At 34.8% G+C, this 25,067-nt stretch overlaps 2 protein-coding genes across 3 annotated transcripts; one reads left to right on the top strand and one right to left on the bottom strand.

Moving 5' to 3' along the window:
• Positions 1-4,505: 4,505 nt before the first annotated feature.
• Positions 4,506-11,099, top strand: LOC112510305 (probable apyrase 7). Its single transcript, XM_025115669.1, has 3 exons — positions 4,506-4,809; positions 5,927-8,082; positions 10,160-11,099. Exons 2-3 carry the CDS (start codon positions 6,090-6,092, stop codon positions 10,447-10,449), a joined length of 2,283 nt encoding a protein of 760 aa, XP_024971437.1. The 5' UTR covers positions 4,506-4,809; positions 5,927-6,089; the 3' UTR covers positions 10,450-11,099.
• A 433-nt stretch (positions 11,100-11,532) lies between these two features.
• On the bottom strand, positions 11,533-17,560 carry LOC112510214 (DEAD-box ATP-dependent RNA helicase 18). 2 transcript variants are annotated; one of them, XM_025115550.1, is made up of 11 exons: positions 17,276-17,560; positions 16,198-16,434; positions 15,594-15,851; positions 15,381-15,458; positions 15,186-15,291; positions 14,974-15,083; positions 13,934-14,032; positions 13,755-13,844; positions 13,511-13,617; positions 13,281-13,424; positions 11,533-12,427 (listed from the first exon to the last, which is right to left on the bottom strand). In XM_025115550.1, exons 1-11 carry the CDS (start codon positions 17,543-17,545, stop codon positions 12,160-12,162), a joined length of 1,767 nt encoding a protein of 588 aa, XP_024971318.1. In that variant the 5' UTR covers positions 17,546-17,560; the 3' UTR covers positions 11,533-12,159. The 2 variants fall into 2 exon arrangements, with proteins under 2 accessions (XP_024971318.1, XP_024971317.1); XM_025115549.1 differs by having other exon boundaries at positions 11,534-12,427; positions 14,974-15,087; positions 15,379-15,458.
• Between the last annotated feature and the right edge of the window lie 7,507 nt (positions 17,561-25,067).

The following is a 25,067-nucleotide window of genomic DNA, read 5'->3' as shown; positions in this document are numbered from 1 at the left end:
ACTTGGCTTTTGAAAGATTACTCAGTGCACTCTCAAAGCAATCGGCTATTTCCTCCTACTCCCTTGCCCTCCTGTGTGTGAAGAGATTCTTAGTGTTCTTCATTTCCTTTCAAGAACTCTCTGTGTTGTTCTTGAAAGTTCTTCTCTTTGTAAGATTGTTTAGGTTAGGTTTTCCTTTCCTATCTTCCGCAACAATCTTTTGTATTTCTATGTGTATTAATTCTTGATATAAATCAATAAGAATTAAAAAGTTGAAAAAATCTGTGTAATTGTATTCAACCCCCCCCCCTTCTACAATTACTTTCTGTTTATTGCCTTACCCTTCGGGACTAACATTTATTCTCTGTTATTTTCATCAAGTCATAACTCCAACCAAAAGATTTCTTCAAATTCATTATCTGAAATCATTTCTTTCATTAGACTTTTACTCTAATGGACAATATTCGGTAACTTTTACCATTTTATTATTTGAAAGACGATATTGGGTCATATCTTATACTTGTTTTTGGTTCCAATTATCACATGTCTAAGGGTGTGTACAAAGCAATATCAATAATCCTAATATTCTCACTCCTCATATATATCTAACTAGTCAGCTAATAAGCTCAATGAGTTCATGGTTTCATGTAACAAACATGCACATACCGAAAACATCACTCCTTAAACATTTTTCATGCAAATAGCTCATATATAAAACATGTTTGCATAAAATATTTCTTTTAAATATTGAGACTGCTTTAATCCTCGCATAATATTGTTCACTGGGTCCCCTTGGTTGGTTAGTGTACTTGGAGCTACTGGTCTGCTCCTCACAAGCACACTTGTTTGACTACATAGTTGGCATCCCGATCGATGAAACCATACACACACCATTATACCCAAATCATTTTTCATGCATAACTGAAAGTAATCTATCCTCATGCAACATGCTAAATGAATTAAAACATTTTAAATACATTACTCGCAAATCTTATCGTTAGAAACTGCATACATGTGGTATATATTAGAATCATAAACCAATTACGACCCTTTTACCAAAAACACATACCACATACAAATTTATGCTAAAAATATGAGTTTGTACATAAAAATACATTACATTTTAAATAACATGAAACTATGATATTGGTTCCAGGTATATCATCTAACGGTTTAAGTGTCTAAATGACAAAAGACATTACTGATACTTTGATTCGCAAGAATGGAAGGATCGGACAAGACAAACCTATTTGGAAACCTATACGACCATAACTGAGGTTGTTTCTAAGCTCACTTACACTGCATGTGAGGTCAGAGAGCTTGCAAGCCCTTGACTCGCCCTGAACGTGAACTCCTTGGTGAGCTGAAGCTTGCTCCCAAATTCGTTTACACTTGTGCAAACCTAAACGTAAGTTTCAATCTCTTTTATGCCTTCATCGTGAGCTCATGTGCAAGCTCACTTGTTTTATCACCAGTTTCGATAATAGAAGTTGTTCTACAAACATACTCCATGAAACTCTCAAATCTCAATTATATGTCGATTTTATCACTTCTTTTTGCATTAGAATGTTTGTTAACACTTATATGTATCCATAACTACAATATTGGCATTGATTTAACACTATAGTACATATAATAATCGAGTATTTCATGCATCTATGCATCTTTTTTCCAATTCTCATCAATTCAATGACCATAAGGCCTCACATTTGGATGTAATAAGCGATGCTAATCCCTCACGAAACATAATATCTTAGTGACCCAACATTTTCATGTAGAAATTATACTTCAATTTGGTATTTCTTTCTTAAAAACTTTTTGCACCTTTTTTGCAATGTTCTTGCTTCAATGTCGTAGCAAAAATCACTCATTTTCTTCACAAATTTCGTTGGATTTGCTTATGAAGTTTGAAGAGAGTAATGAGATAAGATAATTAACTGGATAAAAAATCAGACACAAGTTTAGAGCATCTCTAACAGATTCTTTAAAATGAAAAAAATAAGGAGTTTGACAATCTTTTGCTTTAACAGATTTTTCAAAACTTTCTCCAAAAACATAGAAAGTAAATTTGAATGTTTTAATAATATAACAAATATTTTAATCTTTAGAATAAAAAAATATTATAATTCATAAGTCCCAAATAGTATTTCAACCCTTTCAACTTGTTTCTTTTAATTATGAACCATTAAAGTCCACCTTTGAAAATCGATTTTATAATTAATCCTATTTTAAGATGTTACATGTAACCCAGAATCCAATTACGAGTCTCTGATTTAAGAAATTTTATACGTATAATAAAAAAAACGCCTATTTAAAACAAAAAAAAAATACCGTTTTATATTCAATAAGTTGATAATTTTGTTAAATATGTAAACGGGTTGGGTATTAATTTGTTTAATCGTTTATCTATATTTTTTTTACAAATCATTTAAGTAAAACTCTTAAAATTTTAAAATGTAACGTTTATTAAACATTAAATACAAACTACTAATGCATAAAAAGTCATGGGTTTTAAACCACAAGGGTGGTGCCTTTGGTTTGAGCTTGACTCTAAAGATCAAAGGTATCATGAGATCACAGATTCAAATCCAAGAAGGAATAAAAATCCTCATGTGGCCACGGAGGTTCAATTGCGGGTTGGGATTAGCGGCTTAAATATCCAAGTTAATAAAAAAAAAGATTCATGGGTTTGTGGAGAATTTTTTTGAGTGAAGTACGCTCGCACATAAGTGGAGCAACAAAAAATAGAGCAGATTTCACGTCTATAAAAGAAGTATGAAACTTTGGTTTCAGAACGTTATATAATTAAATACACTTTTCCTCACCGGATGAACATGACAAAGGCCAAGAATCTTACCTGGTTAGAGTGATGATAAGGATTGAGAGTCTTACCCGGTAAGTGAGGATGACGACTCTTACCCGGGTAGCGCTTACCGGGTAAATTGTTGCATAGGATACCGTTTGATGTACTACAATCTTATCAGATAAAAGTAAATTATAATGTTGATTCCTACTGATAAGTACTTATCGAGTAAGCATTTGGATAAACGATCCCTAAGTATTTAAATGCTCTTTTCTTTCTTATTCTGTTGTTATAACATGTAAAAATGATGAGATAGATTCTTGAAGAGTACGAGTGTAATTGGAGGTAGTTTGAGGGATTGATTTGTGTGATAATAATAAATTTTCACATAAATCAAAACAAGTCAACATATTTTGCTGGTTTTTATATGGATAAATGATTGTGTGAGAATATGAGTTAATGTGAGAAATGTAAAAAATAATTTGGACTCTTGATCACTTTTAATCTCACTCCGACCACATGAATTGTGTTTCTAACGAGAATTGATCCAATGCGTCTCTGTGCACACAAATCATGTAGATCTTCAATTATGATTGATCCAAAGGTGAACATCTCTTATCACATTTCTCACTATAACTTTCATTCTCACAAAAAAACAAACTTTTGTATATAATTATAGACATGTAAATTATGCTTTATTCAAAAAAAAATTTAGCTTTCCATCTTGACAAAAGATCGTGTGAGAAGGAAAATTATGGTGAGAAGCGTAAGAAAAGATCTGAACTCTTGATCACTTTTAATCTCATGTCTACTCATGAATTGTGTTTTATAAGGGAATTGATCTCGGTGTACCTCATCACTGTTGACATTCAATTAGGATCGATCCAAACGTAGCGTCTTCTTAACACTTCTCAACATAACTTCACTTCTCATCGAAACCCAACATTTTCATCTTAACGATAAATCAGTTAATTTTTCATCCTCCATTTAACAATAAAATTTTACATTATGCTATAACATACTATTTAACATGTTAAAAATGATCAATCTTCAAATGAATTCATGATTTGTCAAATCCATTTAATTATGAAATATTTTTTTAATAATAGTAAGAAAATAAAATTTGTAGATCAAAACATTAAGGGGGGTGTTTGAGATTGTTTATTTGAAACAACTTATGAATTTCTATAAAAAAACTTATCAATTTATTATAAGTCAGAAGGGTTTAATTTCTTCAAAAACTTCTTATTACCGGTTTGGCACCGATATAAGTTGTTTATGAAAACACTCAAAAGTGCTTATTACCGGTGTCACACCGGAATAAGTCAATAAGTTGTTTTTATAAGCAATCTCAAACACCCACTAAACAATATTTGTTAAGAAAACCACAAGGGCGGTACCTGATTGGTTTGAACTTGGCTCCAAATGTCAAAAGTACCAGGAGGTCTCAGGTTCAAATCCTAGGTGGAATAAAAATCCCCTTGTGGCCACGAGGTTCAAATGCAGTGACTCTGGGCTATCTGCAAAGCAGGTGGTCGTCCTGGGATTAATCGACTCGCATAGCGGGTTTGATATCCAGGTTAATAAAAAAAAAAACAAATATTTGTTAAGAAATAAAAAATATAAAATTGGATAAAAAATATAATGAATTTTCTTTTCCCAAAAATGAATGAAAAAGTAGGGGGTAGGATTGTAAAAATGCAAAACAAAATTGAAAAGAAGGTTCAAAATTACTTTGGTATGAGTCTGATGTGTGCGTCGGAGTTGTTCAACGCGGAAAGCCAAGTCTAGCCTATATTACTTCTATCGCCTTTCTGGATCCAATCAGAATCCGGTGACGGCCGTCGCTTCTTCAAGATCTCCGGCAACCGGAACAACAAATCCGACTTTCTTTCGTAAATTATTAATTATATTCTTCTTTATCTTAATCTGTTAGATTGAAACTGTCACTTCATTCATACTCATCCCTCGAGATCCAAACTCTTCCTCCACTCATTAATTAAAGGAACCTCATTGTTCTTGATTCTGTAAGTATTTGCAATTTTACTTTTGTTTTTAATTTTTAATTTTTTTACTCCTTACTATGAGATCTGAATTTCTATATCTTTGTATTTTCATGATTCATGGTTGTGCTCTCTGATGTTTGAATTTTGATTATCGGCATCACGTTATTGGCATTTAGGACTTTAGTTATGGTTGGCTGAAATGACAAGGTAGAATTTACACGATGGAGATTACAGATGGTAGAGTAAATCGTGAAGTGTTTGAATGATTTGATCCCATTTAGAGGTATTCTGTGTTGGCATCATTCACTAATTATGTCAAACATTATGTGAAGAAGTACTAGCCATAGTTTGTTGCGCATGCAAAGGAGAATTGATTCACAACTAGTACTCTCTAACTGACCCATGAATGCCAATTCTAGAACTCCTTAAATTTATGATTTACATGAATATGTTTATCTTATACTGATTTTTCTATTTTGCAGGGTTCTTGTATATCTTTATGTATATACCAGTGTTCTATATTAATTCTGGAGTTAAAAAGTAACATTTGACTCTCAGAAGTTGAAGTAGGATTCAGGACTTATCCTGTGCAGGAGTAGATTTTGGGTTGGCAGTATTTGGTGGAATTTATATGACTGGAAGTTTTTTCTAACTAACTACATTTTTCTGTTATCCACAAAGGGGTGAGATTTTTGAACATGTGATCTTGCTCAAGAAAAGGAGAGGAACTATTGGTTGTGTAACGTAGGAGGATTTTGTGAAAAAGGGTCTGTCATGATATGCAATATTATAAACGTAAAAAATTGGTGAAGGGTGAAAATGAGTATTGGAATGAGCGTGCCAAGTTTGGCCTTCAGTTATTTGCATATAAACTATACTCGCTATTAATGGAGTCTTAAGTGAGAAGCCGGATGCCCTTGTATATCATTAGGCTGGTATTAACATTTCGGTCACATGTGAAAGGAAATCCATATCTGAATATGTGACACTGTGGACTATTAAGCATGTTTACAAACTGTGTTGTTGTTTACTTTAATGTTTCAGGTGGCATTCCTACTTAATAACTAGCCATATTTAATTGTCATTTGGCAGTGCCATTATCTGGCTATCTAGTATACTGACAATAAGATTTTTGCAGGTGAACATATGTATTTAACTGCCAATGCCAGTAATGCGAAGAGTTTTGTTTTTATAAGTTGTGCATGCTGTGGGAAGGGGAGATGAAACTCTTTATATGTATTTTGGCATTAAGTTTTGGGATGGCATGCTACTTGGCTTAAAACGTTCAAGTTTCTGCAAACATGGCATTTAGTGGAATTGCAGAAATTATTTCCTCTGTGACAAGTCGTTTCTCAGCTCCAAAATCTTCTACTAGTCCATATGCATCCTCTGGATTACCACCGCTGGGGGGTCCTGTTCATGGTTTCGGTTTTCCTGGTTCTAGACAAAAGAATCTTTTAAGACTCTCCTCATCCCTTCAAGATTTCTCCGCATATCGTCGACTTGATCCAGAGGATGGTAATCCCAGCCCTGGAATTGAGAATAGTTCACCAAATATGAACCAGCATCATTTCTCAAGAGAGAATGGTGGGACTAGTTTCTCCAAGGAGAAGTCATTGTTGCAAACTACTGTACGAAGAAAGTGGGTGCGTGTAATCATGGTTCTATTCTGCCTGCTGTTGTTGGCTTCTCTTATTGGGTTGCTCTTTTTCTATTCCAACTGGTCTCAAGGATCAGCCAGATTCTACGTTGTACTTGATTGTGGTAGCACTGGAACGCGGGTTTATGTGTACCAGGCATCTATAAATCACAAAAAAAGTGGCAGCCTTCCTATTCTGTTGAAATCAATACCAGAGGATCTTCAGAGCAAACCTAGTTCTCAGAGTGGGAGAGCTTATAATCGTATGGAGACTGAGCCTGGGTTTGATAAACTGGTGCATAATGCATCTGGCTTGAGGTCAGCGATAAAGCCACTTCTTAGTTGGGCAGAAAAGCAGATCCCTAAACATGCTCATAAGACTACTTCGGTGTTCCTTTATGCTACAGCTGGTGTTCGTAGGCTGCCTGCTTCGGACTCAGACTGGCTTCTGAAGAATGCTTGGTCCATAATGAAGAATTCATCTTTCTTGTGCCGGAGAGAGTGGATTAAGATTATTAGTGGCATGGAGGAAGCATACTATGGATGGATAGCTTTGAACCATTATGCTCATGTGCTTGGAGCTAGACCAAAGAAAGAAACATTTGGTGCACTTGATTTGGGTGGCTCATCATTGCAGGTCACGTTTGAGAGCAAGGACTACCAAAACAATGACACTAGCTTAGACCTGAGAATTGGTTCTCTGAACCATCACTTAAGTGCCTATTCTCTGGCAGGTTATGGTCTTAATGACGCTTTTGATAAATCTGTGGTTCATCTCTTAAAGAAGAGTCCCCAAACCAGTAAGGCTAATATACTAAAAGGAAAAGCTGTAATACGACATCCTTGTCTGCAGTCTGGGTACAAAGAGAGATACATTTGCTCCCAGTGTCAATCTGCATTTCAAGCTGATGGGAGACCGAACAGTAGGAAGGTTTTGGGTAAAGGAGGAAAATCTGGAATTCCAGTTCAATTGATTGGTGTTCCAAAATGGGAGGAATGTAGTGCGTTGGCAAAAACCACTGTCAATTTATCAGAATGGTCAGATAGAAGTCCAGGAATTGATTGTGATTTGTACCCTTGTGCTCTTCAAAATAACCTGCCTCGTCCATATGGACATTTCTATGCCATGTCTGGCTTTTATGTGGTTTATCGGTTTTTCAATTTGAGTGCTGATGCTGCTCTTGACGATGTTTTAGAAAAGGGTCGGGAATTTTGCGAAAAAGCATGGGATGTTGCTAAGAAGAGTGTTCCACCCCAGCCCTTCATAGAGCAATATTGCTTCAGGGCACCATATACTGTGTTACTACTGAGAGAAGGCTTGCACATAACAGATCGTCAAGTCAACATTGGTTCAGGAGGTATAACTTGGACAACAGGGGTTGCCCTGTTGGAAGCTGGGAATGCAATATCATCCAGGGCGAGACTGTATAACTACAGATTATTTCAGATGCAGATGAACCCAGTTGTAATTTCCGTGGTATTGTTTGTTTCCTTGTGTCTTGTAGTCTGTGCCTTGTCGTGTGCTGGTAATTGTGTGCCAAGATTCTTCCGTAGGCTATATCTACCCCTTTTCAGGCACAACAGCACCTCAGGGACTTCTGTTCTCAATATATCAAGTCCTTTCAATTTTCGGCGTTGGAGTCCTATCATTTCAGGTAATTTCTTCTAACATATAGTTTGCATATGCATCCGTTATTCTCAAATTTATATGGCATGTGTAGTGAACTCTGAACATATTGGACACCAAAATTTCATGGTACCTGAAATACCTTCAGTTTTTTCAATGATCACAAGCAAGGTGCCCCTAAGTAATCTTCATTTTACATCATCTACATGCTCATCTGTTTGTAGAGCAACTTATGATGTGCTATATGCAGCTGGGTTCCCTAAAATAGTGCAAACGAGAATGTGAACGTGTGCATCATCATGTAGGCAATATATAAATTATATATAAATCTATTTAAATGTCATTTTTAGTCTTACTTGTCAATAGTTCTATAATCATCCAGCTGATTTCAATAATCTGAGTTGTTTTAAGCCTCATACCTAGTTGTTGTAGACTTGTAGTCAACATGACCTTACTGGATCTCTCACCTGATTGGGTGATCATCAATGTACTACTGATGTTGATATATGATCCAATTTAACCTTCCAAAATTGAGGAATTGTATTGGATATGTGGCTACTACTTAACAGCAGAGAAGTGGGTGTCAACTAGGTTCAGGATCTTTACAGTCGGTGTATTTCATCCTTTTCCCAGTTCCAATTTTATTTCCTCCATGTCAGCTAATTTTGTGTACTGAAGGTTAATATAACTGTAACAGTTAATCTCCTCACAGTTTCAGTTTATTTTATTTTAACTGTCTCCATGTAAGATTAAGGTAGTTTCCGACTAGAAGCATGATTTCCATTTATCTTCCATATTTAATTTTCTGCATCTATATCTTGAATAGCTCCAATCAGGGGTGTGTAATCAGGTCAGATGTTACCGTATCTGTATTTGAACTGCTTGTATTGTGTGTGCATATGGATATATGTGTTTGTGTGTGTATATATATATATATATTTGTTTTATTGGATACGTATTGCATATTTTATGCATTTACATGTTACCTGATAGTTGATGAGAATTTGATGAACAGTCTATTAATATCATAGAGATAACATATTTGTATAAAGCAATGCATATAAGTTTTGACTTACTGTCAAAAACACACCTTATTTGCAATCATTAAGTAAATCTTATTTTCTAATCATTATACAATTCAATAACCAGATACAATTGTTACTCCCTCCTTCCCATAAAAGAATTGAACACTTGACTTGACAAGTGATTTAACTATTGATTAATTGTCAATTATGTTCCTTAATACCAAAATAAAGAATACTTGTGGACCAAAAATGAAGGGACTAATTCCAAATAATGGTTACTAAGGGGCAAAAAGAACTCCATTTGAAAACTTTGCAAAAAGAAAACACTACGATAAAATCGGCTAGGATCCAAATATGTATAAATGCCCTAATAGACTGTTTTATAGGAATTTAGTTTATAGGACCAAACAATTGTGTTATCTATATAAATGTGTTACAGCAGGCTAATTTTTGGGGAATTTTAGACCAAGCTTCTGATAAACTTTGATTTTCTGCTAACCCAGCACTRACTCTTCTATATATTTCTTGTTGGAAGTACCCCTGATCCCATTGATAATGAGTAGGCCCAAATAATTCGACGGGGGTAGTCGCTGAACCATACCACATAGTTCCGACAACAACAAAAGCTGCAAAAGACGTTAGGGCGTATTTGAGCATCCTAACAAGTTCTATTGGACACTTTTGAGAATTGCCTATCAATGCATCTTTTTATATGGTACTTGTTTATTATACACTTTTTTAAAAATAATATCATATAAAAAGATAGGATTTATTTCAAAAGTGTCTTAAAAAACCTTGTTAGGACGTCCTAAAGCGTCCGTATCAACTTTACATATGACACCCAAGAATTTGGTAATATAAACTTAAGTCCTATACTACAGTCTATTAGGACATCTAGACATATTGCGTCTTGTAAACCTAATGTTGCAGTGAAACTTATTGGATATAGATATGACCGTCATGGATGACTTAAGTTGGATATGGAACTCCAAATCACATCCTTTTCACCTTGATAACTATGAACCATAAGTTTGTTGTTTTCTTATCTAAAACTTGTCATTTTTCTGGTGTCTAACTCAGGGGAAGGAAGAGTTAAGATGCCTCTGAGCCCAGTGGCAAGTGCTCAAAACAGACCCTTTGGTCCCGATATCCAGCTCGCTGAATCTTCATTATATCCATCATCTAGCAGCGTTGCACATAGTTTTTCTTCAAGTAGCTTGGGACAGGCCCAATTCGATAATAATAGCAGTAACATGAGTGCATTCTACCCCGGCCCTCACCGAGGTCAAATGCGTCTCCAGAGCCGACGATCACAATCTCGAGAAGACCTTAATTGTTCCGTTGCTGATGCACATTTGGTCAAGGTTTGATGAGGTACCTCCTGTTTTCCCCACCACTTTGTGCCAATATACCTTATTGCTCAAAATAAACTCAGATCATATTCATGGGGACTTTGTAAAAAAATTGCACTGCTTTTCGATCCTGTCAACTGGCTCGGAAGAATGACTGATTAGAGATGGGTGAAAAGTTGTGATGGCTAACCCGAGATGGTTAGGCCTGAGCCCTGTAAATAGCTTAACACGTTGACCTTGACTACGCATCGTTTGACCAATCTGTTTTGGTTTGGGATGGTCGATCTGTGTCGAGGTTGTTGAAGGTGAGGCCTAATTAAGGGTTGCCATTCTTTTGAAGAAAATTTTTGTACAATCGATTCGCTGTTTTTAAGTAGGAAAGATGGAATGTTAACATATTGGCCTAATTGGGGGATTCTTTTTGTACAATATACGATAGATGTTTTCGGCTAAAAGTTAGATTTATGTTCTAAGTGATATGTCGTTTTCTGACTGCTCCGGGTTTTCTATATCCTAGAATCAGACTAACTGAATGCCTTCTCGAGGAGGAGGTTTTTATTAGATACAATGTTTTAGGTCGTTTTTGGTTCCGTTTTCGAACAAGTTCTGTAAGGTTTTTCTTTTGTCATGAAATAAGTGGGATAAGAATGCTTAAATGTGATGAACTATGCAGAGTTCTTTAATAAAGGTTATGAAGGAAGTAAATGTATAGCAAAACTCTTTTGGGGATCTAGTTTTTGCTTTTGGTGAGGTTGGAACTATATTGGATGAAAATAGTAAACATGAACCGAACCCATGAATCAGTTTTGAAATGGCTTCGATCTCTAGCCACCATACACAACAACGCTCCCATATTACTACCAATATCGCAATTTTTCATAACTATAAAAGTATAGTATCATCACAAGGTGCACGGTTTTTTAGTTTATGCGAAGCGAAAATATTTGTTTTTAGATCTAAAAAAATGTTTTACAACATATGATACAACTACGTTACACACAAACAAGTTTATATTGCAAAGTTGCAATGTAAAGAGAAGGCATAAAAGATGGGTAAAACTTGAATCAAGTATGAAAATCATGATTGATTAAACTAGATAATTTTTAGAAAGAAAAACAAAATGAAGTTCTACATTTGGCAAATCCATATTGTGCAAGTTTTATAATACTTGCAGCGTCTCCTATCCTATCATATACGTACACATACACAGTACTTGTGGCCACTGAGAGACCTCAGGGTTGTGGACAAAACATACAATCGCAATTTGCCATTGGGATTAATCTGGAGGGAACCTGGGAATAAGCAACTAAAAAAACCAAATCAACCTTGTAAGATCATCTTTTCTTTGGGTAAAAAATTTAAAATATATCATAAAAACAAGAAATGAAATTGAAATTAGAGAAGGCCAATGCATCCTCATGTGCAGGCATCCTTTGCACCTCAAGTCAGCACACTCCTGTATCATTTTGTGTTCAATATTTGTATAATTATAACCCTGTTCAGATCCAACAACATAATCCATAAGACAAAATGAAAAGATTTACGATCAAAACCTCATAACAACCTCGTCTTCTTCGCTTCTTCAAGCCTATTGCCTTTCTAAATCTACATAAGCAGGCGGCTCATCTGCAAGAAATAGTCGGCCACCAAATACCACCTTGACACTGCATGATATCCGGTAGTACTGCAGTCAGTCAGGATGCTTGTATATTTAACCACTTCTCCCAATCAAAGCAATTCTTCTGTTCCAGTTAGTTTGGCATATTCTGCTTCGTTAATAGCTCCCTTTTTAAGCTTTTTCAGAAGCCGATATTCTCTTGCAAGTTCATCGTCGTCCTCGGCTGACTGTGCAGCACGTCGCTGCTTGGCTGTTTTCTTCTTCATGACAGCAGGTGTGTTCTTTGCGGTGGATTTAGCCTTGTGGGTTTTTGGTTCTTGCTGCACATCTTTCTTCACTTGCAGGTTTTTCTTTCTTTGTTTCTCTCTAGATTTATCCCTGAACAATAAAGATAAAAAAGCCATTTAATCTTGATGCATGTTTTGGTCAATGGTGATTGCTATATTCTTGACACAGAACTGTATGTGCCAACCCACCTCTTTCTGTTTCTATTTCTTATAAGGGTGCGGTTTGGTATATGGGAGAGATTAGAGATGACATGGGGTGAAAGAATTGTGGAAAATTTGGAATTTTAATTTGACATGGGGTAGTTTAGTAATTTACCAACTTTGTCTCATCTCCCTGATTCTTGTATCCAAATCTAATGTCACATTAAACGTGGGACAACATGTTTTGGTATTGTCCAGTCCTGTCTCATCCCACACACATACCAAATGCACCCTACATGTCTTGTACCATATGCATCAAACTTTAGCCTTTACTTTCCAACTAGCTTTTTACCTGGAATTTTAAGTATTTATCCCCAATTTTTACTTTGTTCAACACCAATTTATCACTATTTCGAACACCAATTCATAGTTTTTAATCATAAATATGTAGTTTCTCGTTGTTTCTCACGAGCAATTTATCATGAATTTGAAATTGGAGCTAAAAAGATAAAGTTAAAGATAAATTCTAAATGCAGATGATACAAGTTGTTAATATCAAAGTTCCATAATTAGAAATATCATTTGACTCGGTGGTTGTTGGTCGAGCGAAGGATCCAAAATCAGTAGAGGTTTAGTTGGTTTTTTCAGAAAATTATGATCCTGTCCTAAAATTCATAATATGACTAATAATATTGAACTAATTCCCATTATGAATTTGGAATACAATTCGGTGAATCATAATATCAAACTCATGTTTAATACACGAATGCCAAGAAGAGTGTAAAGGTAAAGGCAAAACTTACTTGAACTTGATTTCCTCCAGGTTTATATCTTCAGCAGCAATAAATCCATCGGTAGAAAGTGAGTTCTGTTTTACCTCTGACATTGAAGGTAGCTGCAATAAGCCATATCCCATGCCTAACTTTCCAATCTCTAGGTCTTTCCATCTGATGATACGAAGATGACTAAAACATCAGACAGAAAATACAACATTCTGTCACATGATACAGGAGCAGATGGCATCAAATGTAACCTGAGAATGTAATTGCAGTGATGCTCTTTGTAAGCACGGATGTAAGAAACGAATGCTCTTAGTCCTTTTTCCATGACATCACGATCCTTCTTTGCAGCAGCACGTAACTGAATACAATAGTTGCGATTAGATAAAGAAATAATTAAACAAGTCTTTTCTAAACCTACTAAATCAAATATACTTAAATTTATCAACAAAGTGAGGCAGGAGTGAGCATGGCTTTAACATAAGAGGTGATACTTACATGGGGAACCACATCAAGCGCGTCTTCGGAGCATGTTTTCTCTTCTAGTGGAATCCTTTTAATGCGCAAAAATTCCACATATGCCTCCTCCTACATGACCATTGCAAGAAACATGTTATAAGTGATCCTGAAACAAGAAAACAACAATGTATGGAGAATGAACAAAGCCAAACTCAAACCTTTGGTAAAAGAAAAACAATGGCACTTCCTCGTCGTCCCAACCTTGCAGTCCGTCCAACTCTATGAATGAACACATTAGGATCCTGAGGAGGGTCATACTGAAAGCAACAGATGCACGTATCAGTACATGGGGGTAAGACCAATGCTCAACTCGTTTTAATTTTAATAAAAATCAATCAATTGATATCTAAATGATTTTGCTAGTTACTTCAGTGACACTGGAGTGTTCTCAAGTGGTATAAGAGTTGAGTAAAAACGAAAGACAATTTCCAAACTGGTTAGGAATTTAGAAGGCTGCAGAACCTCGTTTTTTGGGTCAACTTTGAAAATTAATCTGTATTATCAATGAGCTTTTAGCCAATTATATTTATATGATAGGAAATCAAATTACTTAAACGAGTTGCTTATTCCTTTTAATTATTTATTTGCTTTCTTTGGAGGTTTAAGTAGCTATCAATTACCTTTATGACTTTCTGTAAAACTTTCTTGATTTCTACATATGGTTTGTCAAGATGGTTCAGTCCTTTTCTTTTCCCTAAGATAGCTTTTATCACCAAGTTTGAAGGGTTATTCCAACTTAGCTATTTAAACACTTGGAACTCTTGTAATGGATCATTTGGAGTTGATATTATTATTTAAATCATTGGTTACTTGAGTGGAAGGTGTCCTTCCTCAGTTTTCACTCTACCTCCTTGGTGGATTCCATTGAGTGGCTACAAGCTCTTATCAATCAGTGGATTCCCTTGGAGGTAAGTTTGTTTATTTTATTTATTCACTTGCATTTCCTCCTTAGGGAGTTGAATCTCATTCTCTTTCCGGCATCATTCAGTCCCAAACCTACAAAACAACAGGTAAATGGGCATACACAAATATCATTGCTATCAGATATCCATGTCCAGTCAAACTAGTTCGTCATAGAGGCTTCTCCTTTCGTATTCCATCTTTTAAAAGCCGGCTAAGAATATGGAACAGCAAAAGTATACCGACACACAGAACGAGTTATACATTACAACATACAGAAAAATGAGCAAGTATTCACCTGCACTATGCAATCAACGCCTGGAATGTCAAGTCCACGTGCTGCAACATCAGTGCACAGAAGAATGCCATCCGAAAGAGATGTAAATGACGCTAAGGCTTTCTCCCTTGCTGTCTAGCAAGGATAGTAGGAAGGTCAGATGGGACAAATTATAGTTGCCTCTCAGCCATTATACTAGACATTGGCCTTCATATTTAGCTTTATCATCTTACCTGCTTCATCTTCCCATGAAGAGAAATTAAAGACAACCCCTTCAGGGCAGCAAGACGTGGAAGTACAACCCCCCAATAATCCACACAAGCACAAGTCATGAAGTAGCTGCAGACAGAAAATCATTCATAATTACCTTACATTGATGGAAAGTTTTGCTGTTGGTCAGTCAGAAAGCATTCAAAGTTAACTCACACTATTATCTTCTTAGACTTGTTCTTAATGAAGAAATCCACGAGCTGTGATGATTTCTTGTCGGCTTCACATGTGATAAACTGAAATTTACAAAATTATAATAAATTAGCACTGCGTTATTTCTACAACCACAGGCATCCACTTAGAACTTAAATTGAAATCAGATCATATCAAATTATTTCCTAAAAGATGAAACTTTGGCTATGCATACATGCCTCAATATGAAGGCCTGAAGGTGTTTTTGAGGAGGCCACATGGCCTGAGGAAGAACATCCTAATGATTTTGTCTCTGCACGAACTTCAACTCTTACAGGGTTCCTTAATCCCGCCTTTGATAGTTCTTCGACAGCCTCGGTTTGAGTAGCTGAGAAGAGACCAGTTCTACGTAGCTTTGGTAAGCGAGATATTATCGAATTTATCTGCTTCTGAAACCCCATATCCAGTAGTCTATCAGCCTCATCCAGAATCAAAATCTGCAAAGCCACAAAGTTGTTTATAAACTCACTTTTCTATGAGGATATAGCATATTTCTCTACAAGTGAAGCCGTTCAGCAAACACACCAAAAGAAAATACAGATGATGGAAGTAGTAAAAAAGAAACTACAATCTACGTAGCATGAATTCAAGACAAAAAATAAGCTGAACAAAAAACTCATAATTGTAAGGATAAAAAACCGAGCAATATATCCTTGAAAAACTAGCAGATCTGAATCTCATGCCAAGGAGATGGATGGAGACTAGGTTTACATTCTTTATCGATGCAACCGAGGTTATATACTTAATGTGGGAAGACCTGATGAATGGGGAAAAAGCAATTACCTCAAGGTTACGAAAATCCAAGATATCCACGCGATCCATTATGTCATGTAGCCTACCAGGTGTGCCTATTAACAAGTTTGCTCCTTCATCCTCTATTTTCTTCATGTCTACTTTAACTTCGGTTCCCCCCACAAGGAGCACTGGCTTAATATCTGGCAGTGATGAAATAAATGGTTGTGCGACATGGAATATTTGTGACGATAACTCTCTTGTTGGAGATATGATAATTCCCAGGACCTGTAGACAGTGAAAGACATAAGCCATCGAACGACGAGAACAAAACTGAGGTAAGAGGTCCAAAAACCTATACACAACAGACCAAAATTCAAGTACAGAGAAAAATGTAAGGGAAAAAAACCGGTAGCAAAAAAAGAAAATCGGCCAAGCCTGCATACAAACCAAATAGACTTGAGCACATCATTAAGATTGATTGCAAGTGTTTATGCATAAATAAGTTCCATATAAACATAGCAATACAAGTTACAGAATTTATAAAAGCTACATAAGCTCTTCTTATCAACAAAGAACTAGTACACAACTCTATGCCTGAGGTTACTACTTACTAGCATCTGCCCAAAGCTTATTAGCATAACCATACATACAAATAGAAGGTTTGGCAGAAACAAATTAAACCAGAGCTCAACCACTCTAATTATACTACTTCACTCAATCTACGTCCCAGCTATAAAGAGCTTGCTACACTAGTAGCCAGGTTAATCAACAAGGTTATGATTCAAAGCAATGACGCACCTATTTTGCCTTTACCATTTCACCTTTAACATCACAATCATATATGAAAGCACAACATTATCATTACTCGTTTAGAAGAGCATTTACACCAGATAGCTGTCTATCAAATTTTGTTGGATTAATAATTAAGATTTTTTTTTTCTTCTTTACAACCTCAACTTGATGATCAGTATTCCATTCTAAACAGTTTTCCTTTTTCTGAATAACTGAAAATTTAAGTCAATTTCGAGTATAAAGAGTTAAGCACTACAAAGCCAAACAATTGACCACAAGACGATTAGAGCTACACTAGTCTGCGCCTCCCTGTGCGTCGTTAGGAAGAAGGTACCTCCTGAGGTTTAGCAGAAGTCGTGCGACGGAGTATCTCGACGAGTGGAACAACAAATGCTAGGGTTTTACCCGAACCGGTGGCGGCGTCGACTGCGACATCCTTGTAGCTGCATAGCAAAGGTATGGTGGCCGCCTGCACGGGAGTGCAGAATTCGAAGCCTGAACTAGATAACACGTCAATAACTTCATCGGAAAGTGGCGGATTGAGGTCGGAGAAACGAGTATCAGTTAAGGCTCTGTTTGGATTCGAAGATTCAGTTAACGCCATAACTGTTTGCGTTAACGGCGGTGGACATGTGAGGAAGGAAAGGGTTTGCGCTTATGGTATTTAAACAAATCCCTTGGTTTCTAAAACAATGTTGCACTTTGCACCCATCTAATTTTATATTTTTCTATTTATAGTACTACCAAGTATACAAAATGGACAAAATAGTCCTCCAAGTTTTGTTTGGTGTAAGACCATCTCCAATGACAACATCAAATACCAAATTTGACACTAAGGGGCCGTTTACCAAATACTTACCCAGTAAGTGTTTATCGGTAAAATTTAACATTATTATTTACTTATCGGATAATATTTTGGTCCACCAAAACGACATTGTATCCAACAATTTACCCGGTAAGCTCTTACCGTGGTAAGAGTCGTTGTACTCACTTACCGGCAGACTCGTTCTTGACATTTTATAGGCCCTGTGCGAACATAAAAACAGGGCCCACTGCAAGTAACAAGGTTTTTAGCAACGACTTTTGTCGTCGCTAAAAATTCATTTATCATCAGAAAAAGTATATAACAACAACATGTTGTTGCCATAACTTATGGCGGAAACATGTCATCGCTAAAAAGCACATTGTCAAAACTCACTTTTCTTATAATGACCTCGATAAGTACGAAAAAAATTCTATAATTGTTCTTCATTAGTATAAAATTGAGTATAAGAAATGCTAATAATTCACTGAGGAAAGAAATCTTATTTATCTTTATTATAGATATATAAGAGAGTAATTAAATTCACGTACTTCTTGTTAGGTAATTTGAAACCAAGAATATAGAAACTATGGTTGATAAATTTTTATAAAAAGTAAGAATTTTTTTAGTTCATAACAAGAAATATGTGTTATTTTGATACAAAAAGAGAATTCGTGTGAATGAAGTAATTGTGAAGGTCAATGAGAGATCAATAATAAAGAAGATCATCAAGGTTTTCTAGACAAGTAGACAAATGAAGATCAATAAGAATACAAAAGAAAAAGATGATTCATTGAGATCCAACAAGAATAAACAATGAATTAAACATATAATATGCAAGCTCAACAATCATTATTTGAGCACTTGAATAGAATCTTGTGGTGTCGCAGAATCTCAATGAAAAATACATAAGTCAAACAATTGATGAAAATATTTAAATTCTATTTTCCTTCTTTTTCTTCTCAAGTAAAATAAGATATTAAGATTAAAAGTTTATGGAATATGACATATATAAAAGACATTACTAAATACATCTAGTAGAAATTTTTTTTGATTAATCACAAAACCATGAAACACGTCATAAATTATAAGAACAATAGATTGATTGTCAAACAATAGCAAAATATTTTATATATAAGCAAAAATAGATAATAATAATAGTCAACAAAAACAATTAGAACTAGATAACCAAATAGCAATAGTCAATAGAAACAAAAATTAATAAAAATATCCAACAAAAATATATAACAATAGCAAGCACATGATCTTAAGGTTGAAATGTTGAAGCACAAAAATAGTCAAACATATAGAGATAACAATAGCCAATATCATTGGACCTCGTTGAAGATAACAAAAAATTAGAGAGACAATAAACAATAGCATATAATGAATTATCAATTAATTTTTTTATTTTTATTTCCAATATAATTAATTGATATGTTTTTGGGTCCTTATTATCTACAAAATTCTTTTTTATTCTTATTATATGCTACAATTTTTTGGGTTTTTTAATTTATTAAATTATTTTATACTACTATTGTATTTTAAGGGAAAATATTGGGCCCTTGATATTTTTGGGTCCTGGACGGCCCTGCTTACCGGGTAAGAGCGAGACAAAGGTAGGACTCTTGGTCTTTGTCTCCCTCTTACCAGGTAAGATTATTGGTTACCATATTCATCCATTGAGGTTGTGTGACTTGGTAATCGCTTACCCGGGTAAGCATTTGGTAAACGGCCCCTAAATCACTCCAATAAAGATACCAGATTTAGTGTAACACTATTCATTTAAACCAAACGTACAAAAATTTGAGAAAATAATAAGGATATTATATATCTTGAATCTTATATCGTGGTGTTACTCATTAGAGAAGATTTAAGTAGCGTTTGTTTTTTAAGAGGTGCTGAAGTCTTATTTTCACTTCTGATAAATAAGAGGTGGTGCTGAAATCTGAAATATGAATCAATAAGACTGTTCGTTTTTGTAAACTGATAAATGTCTGAATTTGTTTAAATTGTCTATTTTTCCCATTAGAAAATTATAGTGTTGAATTTATAAATAAATTTATACAATTTCACATATTTATTCATCATCGTTACAAAATTTTCATCGAAATCATATAATTAGCATTCATTTAAACGAAAATACGTCATTAACGGTATTTAACACATTTAAATCATATTAAAATACATCAATTGAGACAGGTGAGGATCGATTTGGTAAGGATTAATCGAAAGAAATGATCGATTAAGGTTAATCGATTAAGAAACGTCCTTGCTAAGTGTTCGGAAAACAATGAGGCAAATCAGAGGTTGGTTTACCTTTTTTTTTTTTTTTTTTTTTTGTAAGGGTGTCCGGGCCAAAGCCCGACTAATCCCCGGCAAATTTGGAGGCTAAACATGGCCCCACTTAAATGTCACCAACATTCCACTCTCAGGGCTCGAACTCGGGTTCATGACTATGCCATACCAGATAAGAAAAGAATAAGACATAAGTGTCTGTGAAAAATTGAAAAAAACAAACAGTCTAAATGACCCTATCTCTTAACAAATGACATAGGGATAAGAAAAGATAATATTAAACCTGAACTCAAAATGAATCAACAAATCCAAAAACAATAAATCTAAACCCATAACACAATAATCAAAAGTAACGCATAAATTAAATCAATTGACGATCAAGGATACAACATTGCAATAAACTAATAAAATGGGTTTCATGTGCTTCTTACCCTTTATTTATGTCTTCTTAGGGTTTCATTTGCTTTGTGATTTTGCATTTTTTTGCAAGTTTTGAATTTGTTTCGACCATTTGATTTGATTGTTTGTTTGATGAACGGGTTTAGAGATTGCAGCTAAACCACATATCAACTATCGCTTCGTCGAGAACAATAACACAATGCAAGAGAGGAAAAAACAAGGGTTGATGGATTTGTAATTTTGGGGGCACGATACGCAACAGCAATACAAGGGATGATGTTGTATTCCGTTTGTGGCAATCTTCAGGCAACGTGGGTTCTTCTTGGTGGAGAACGAGGGGAGGGATGTGTTGCTATCGAAAGAACGAGGGGTGAAGGTAGGTTGTTTCTGTATCTTTATGTGTGTATATGTGTGTGAGTGTGTGTGTGTATATATATATATATATGTATGTATGTATGTATGTATGTATACATAAATTACATATATTTTTATTTTATTTTAATAAAAATGAGAGACAAGTGAAAAAAGACCAAAATGCCCTTTATTTAGCGAAATGTTTTTAACAAAGTTACCAAATTCGTAAGGATTTGCAAATCATAGTAACCGCCAATATGATAAACAGACCACATAGACCAGATCTGTAATATTCGACAAACCATAAGGACACAAAATGTAGTTTACTCTAGTTTCCAAAACAATTGTCGTACTCGGACGTACCAAAGTGACAGAAGATCAATGCGATCTAACCTTTGTCCCCAATTCATCAATGTTGGGAGAACGAGTAAATGAACTTTTGTGATATCACAACAAATCCCTTTGATTTCTAGCTAAAGAACGATAAAATTAACTAGAAAATGAAATTATGGCAATTTCTTATTCACGTTGTCAGCTTAGTAATCACCCGCTGGCTCACTATAATTCGATCGGTGTTTGTGGTCTGCGAATACATTATCATTGTCGACAACAAGCTCTACAACTACAACTTGGATGTTTCTTCCGAAAAATTTCCTCGTGGCATTCAGAGAGAAAACGGGTACTCTTTTCCACTTTCTAAATGTTTGTGTGGATATCTCGCTCCATAGATTGATTATGGGTGTGTAACACCCTCAAATATGGAAAGAGCGACCAACTTAAAATTTTCAATAATACAACAAATAGAGGGTAAAATCTTTTTTTATTAATCAATACTAGAATTACCTCAAATATCAAATCTAGAATCAACATCAGTAAAAGATATATCAAGCCTTATATAAAGACTAAGTTAAGGATGAGTGTTACTATAACTAAATAATTGTCGCAATCTCCAATGAAGACATCAACGATAAAGTAAATGCTTCTCGTGCAACTATCTAGCACTCATCTCATCATAGTGTCGCTAGTACCATTTCTCCACGGACCTGATGCACATGATGATGAAGGAAAAAGGTTAGGCTGAACGCCTAGTGAGTTTAAGTAGTTTTCATTATAATAATAAAACAGTAAAACTGAAAGACTGCTGACTTAAACAATATTTATTGTAAAAGCAACGTCTTTCCAAGAACACACCATTTTCCTAGATGAAAACTTATTAATAAAAAATACCTAACCATACGCAACCAAAACCCAATATTCACACGACCAAGAATAAAGCTATAAAACATTAAAACGGATAACATACCTTTAATCAAGTCTCGGAAACAATTAACTCACGTTTACCCTTGAAAAGGCATAAAAAATTCGAAGATGACGGGAGAGACCCGATTTGTCTTTAGTTGTGACAAAATACATAAGTAAGCCACAAACTAATGCTATATGAGCATCACTTACAGGTACCATTAATATCAACCAAATCCAGTATCTAGTCAAATGAAGTGATAAGCCCATTCACTTGAAGTTACATTATATTGATCAATGGTTGATGCCGTACTCCAAGGGTCCACATCTTAATATCTATGAAGACCCAATGCCTATTCCTAGCTATAATACGCCAGAAATTACATTATATTGATCGATTACTGATGCCCGACTCCAAGAACCCACACTTTATTGTCTATGAAAATCCAATGCCTACTTTATTGTCTGTGGGGGCCACTTATTTTGGGATGGATGGAGTATTTGTTTTTGTTATTTGTAAACATTATTCATCTTATAACAATGAATTATTCTCTATAGTAATTTATATCTATTAATGACCGGTTAATATCTTTTTATATTATTTATAGACTAAGTTTCTATTTACCACATTTTTTGTACATATAATTAGTTATCATGCGATTTAGACGTACAATTATTTATCTCTTAATAAAAATTGCCATAGGTATCATCCTCTTTTTAAGAAGAAAAAAGAACTTCATCATTAATTAGACAAACAATGCATAAAATATCCATACCTCTGTCGTTATTATTATTCATTCTATTTAATTTTACAATTGGTTGAATCCCGTGGAATCATTTCATAAAAGTTCATTGAGATCTTCATATTTGTGCAGTGTTGGGCTGGAGACTCTCTTCAGATTGAGCGCGAACTTTAACAATATTGTTAATTAATTCGATAATGAGTATCATTTTCATTATGGAATTGGTTAACAATACTGCCAAAGCACACAGACATTCTGGATTCTCGAACACATCAAAGTCCCATTAAAAATAAAATACGTAATGAAATGTAATTAGTTTGAACAATGTCTTTGGTTAATAAGAATCTACGAAAGAATTGGAATATGACAATTTAGTTTGCTCAACCTAACTTAATGGTTGACAGCTACGACGACAATGGTCATGATGGCAAAGACGGTAACACTTGTGGTGAAGGCGCTCATGGCTCAAAAATTGTGGTGATGGTGACGGTGACGTCGATCGTTGTAGGAGAAGGAAATGAAATCAAAAATTAAAACAAATATTAAGGGGTTGTTTGTTTACCTCTCAATAATTTTATTAAGAGACAACATCTGAATTGTTAAGAGGTGAATCTTGTTTGGCAGAAAAAAAAGTCTTCCTCTTAATAGTTTTAAAACCCTCTGAACGATTTTGTATCATATACCTCTCTTAACCATTCAGCGCCATAATTTCATTATAAACAATTACCAAACAATTATATTTCATTTTGCACTATATCATGAGAGCCTCTTAGTCATTCTGATCACTTAATCATTTTGCACTATATCATGAGAGCCTCTTAGTCATTCTGATCACTTAATCATTTTGCACCAAATTATTCAGCAATTGAAACAACCTATGAAAACATAATGATATTTCTTAAAACAAATTATATTTGTTGCTAAAACCAAAGGACTTTAATTTCCTTCACATATATGGATTTGAAACTCCGTACAAAAACAAAAACTAGTCGACCAAATACGTTGAATGAAAAAATTAACCAGAATCCATCAAATTCCGAGTTGTTGTATAAATCCAAGAATTGGGTTCAAGTACCAAGTGTCATTTTTCCTTTCTTTATCATTAAAATCGAAAAAACACCTGTAGATTGATGGATGTTTGTTAAACATATTAAATAATAATTAAAAGAATACTCGTATAATACCACGATATACATTAAGATATGTTTTGTTTTGTTTTTTTGTCTATGTCGATATAATACGGTCTGATATGACTTTAAGAAAGCAACAATATTTTTATTCATAAAAATTTGTGTTTTATTTTTTTGTCTCTATCGATATAATACGGTCTTATATGACTTCAAGAAAGCGATAATGTTTTTATTCATAAAAAATTGGAAAAAATGCGGTATTATTAAATTAACTATTTAAAAATTCTTATTTTTTTATACAATTTATTTAATTCAAATTTTTTATTATAATTTAATTTAGATTTAATAAAATAATAATTTATTTTTGATCTAATAATAAAAAATTTATAAAGATAATAATTATAAATATCTTAATTATATTTTACATTTTATTTATATTTAAGATAAAATATTTATTTTATACTTGATTATGTTCATTTGTAGTTAGGGGCTGTTTGGCAGTTGCTGAATGGTTTGGTGCAGAATGGTTAAGTGGTCAGAATGGTTAAGAGGGCCRGAATGGTTAAGTACTGAATGAAATAATGTTGTTTGGTAATTGTTATCTGAATGACAGTAAATTACCATTTTAACCTTCATTCACATTTTCTTTGAAGTTGAAGTTGGATAATGTGTTAGGGCCGATTAACCAATCTGCTTTATCGATTCAAGAATCAAGAACGAAAACCCTAACCAATCTGCTTCATCGATTCAAGAATCAAGAACGAAAACCCTAACCAANATCGATTCAAGAATCAAGAACGAAAACCCTAACCAATCTGCTTCATCGATTCAAGAATCAAGAACGAAAACCCTAACCAAAATCTGCTTCATCGATTGCCAATCTGCTTCATTAATCRTAAACAAAAAAAACCAAAACCCTAACCAAAATGGCGAAAACCTAATCGAAGCGAGGGGCGACGAGTTCGTGAAGGCAACAGGCTATCATCGGTCGAGCGACGAGTTCGTGAAGGCAACAGGTGACCGGCGATGGCGAGGGGCGATAGCGAAAACCTAATCGAAGCTGTGGAAGGTCGCCGGCGATGGAAGCTGTGGAGTCTCACAGGCTATCATCGGTCGAGCGACAACCGAAAACGGGGACGGAGATGGTGGAAGCTGGGAAGG

Source organism: Cynara cardunculus (genome assembly GCF_001531365.2).
Source record: "Cynara cardunculus var. scolymus isolate 2C chromosome LG 3, CcrdV1, whole genome shotgun sequence".
Taxonomy (NCBI): domain Eukaryota; kingdom Viridiplantae; phylum Streptophyta; class Magnoliopsida; order Asterales; family Asteraceae; genus Cynara; species Cynara cardunculus.
This window is presented reverse-complemented; position numbering and strand designations above follow the sequence as displayed.

Bases quoted from the DNA above. Each gene is read 5' to 3' on its own strand.
- LOC112510305 (XM_025115669.1), top strand. From the start codon at position 6,090: ATGGCATTTAGTGGAATTGCAGAAATTATTTCCTCTGTGACAAGTCGT. The intron at 8,083-10,159 runs GTAATTTCTTCT...TGTCTAACTCAG, and splicing joins TTGGAGTCCTATCATTTCAG to GGGAAGGAAGAGTTAAGATG.
- LOC112510214 (XM_025115549.1), bottom strand. From the start codon at position 17,545: ATGGCGTTAACTGAATCTTCGAATCCAAACAGAGCCTTAACTGATACT. The intron at 15,088-15,185 runs GTAAGATGATAA...TATCCTTGCTAG, and splicing joins TTCATGGGAAGATGAAGCAG to ACAGCAAGGGAGAAAGCCTT. The intron at 13,845-13,933 runs GTTTGAGTTTGG...ATGGTCATGTAG, and splicing joins TTGTTTTTCTTTTACCAAAG to GAGGAGGCATATGTGGAATT.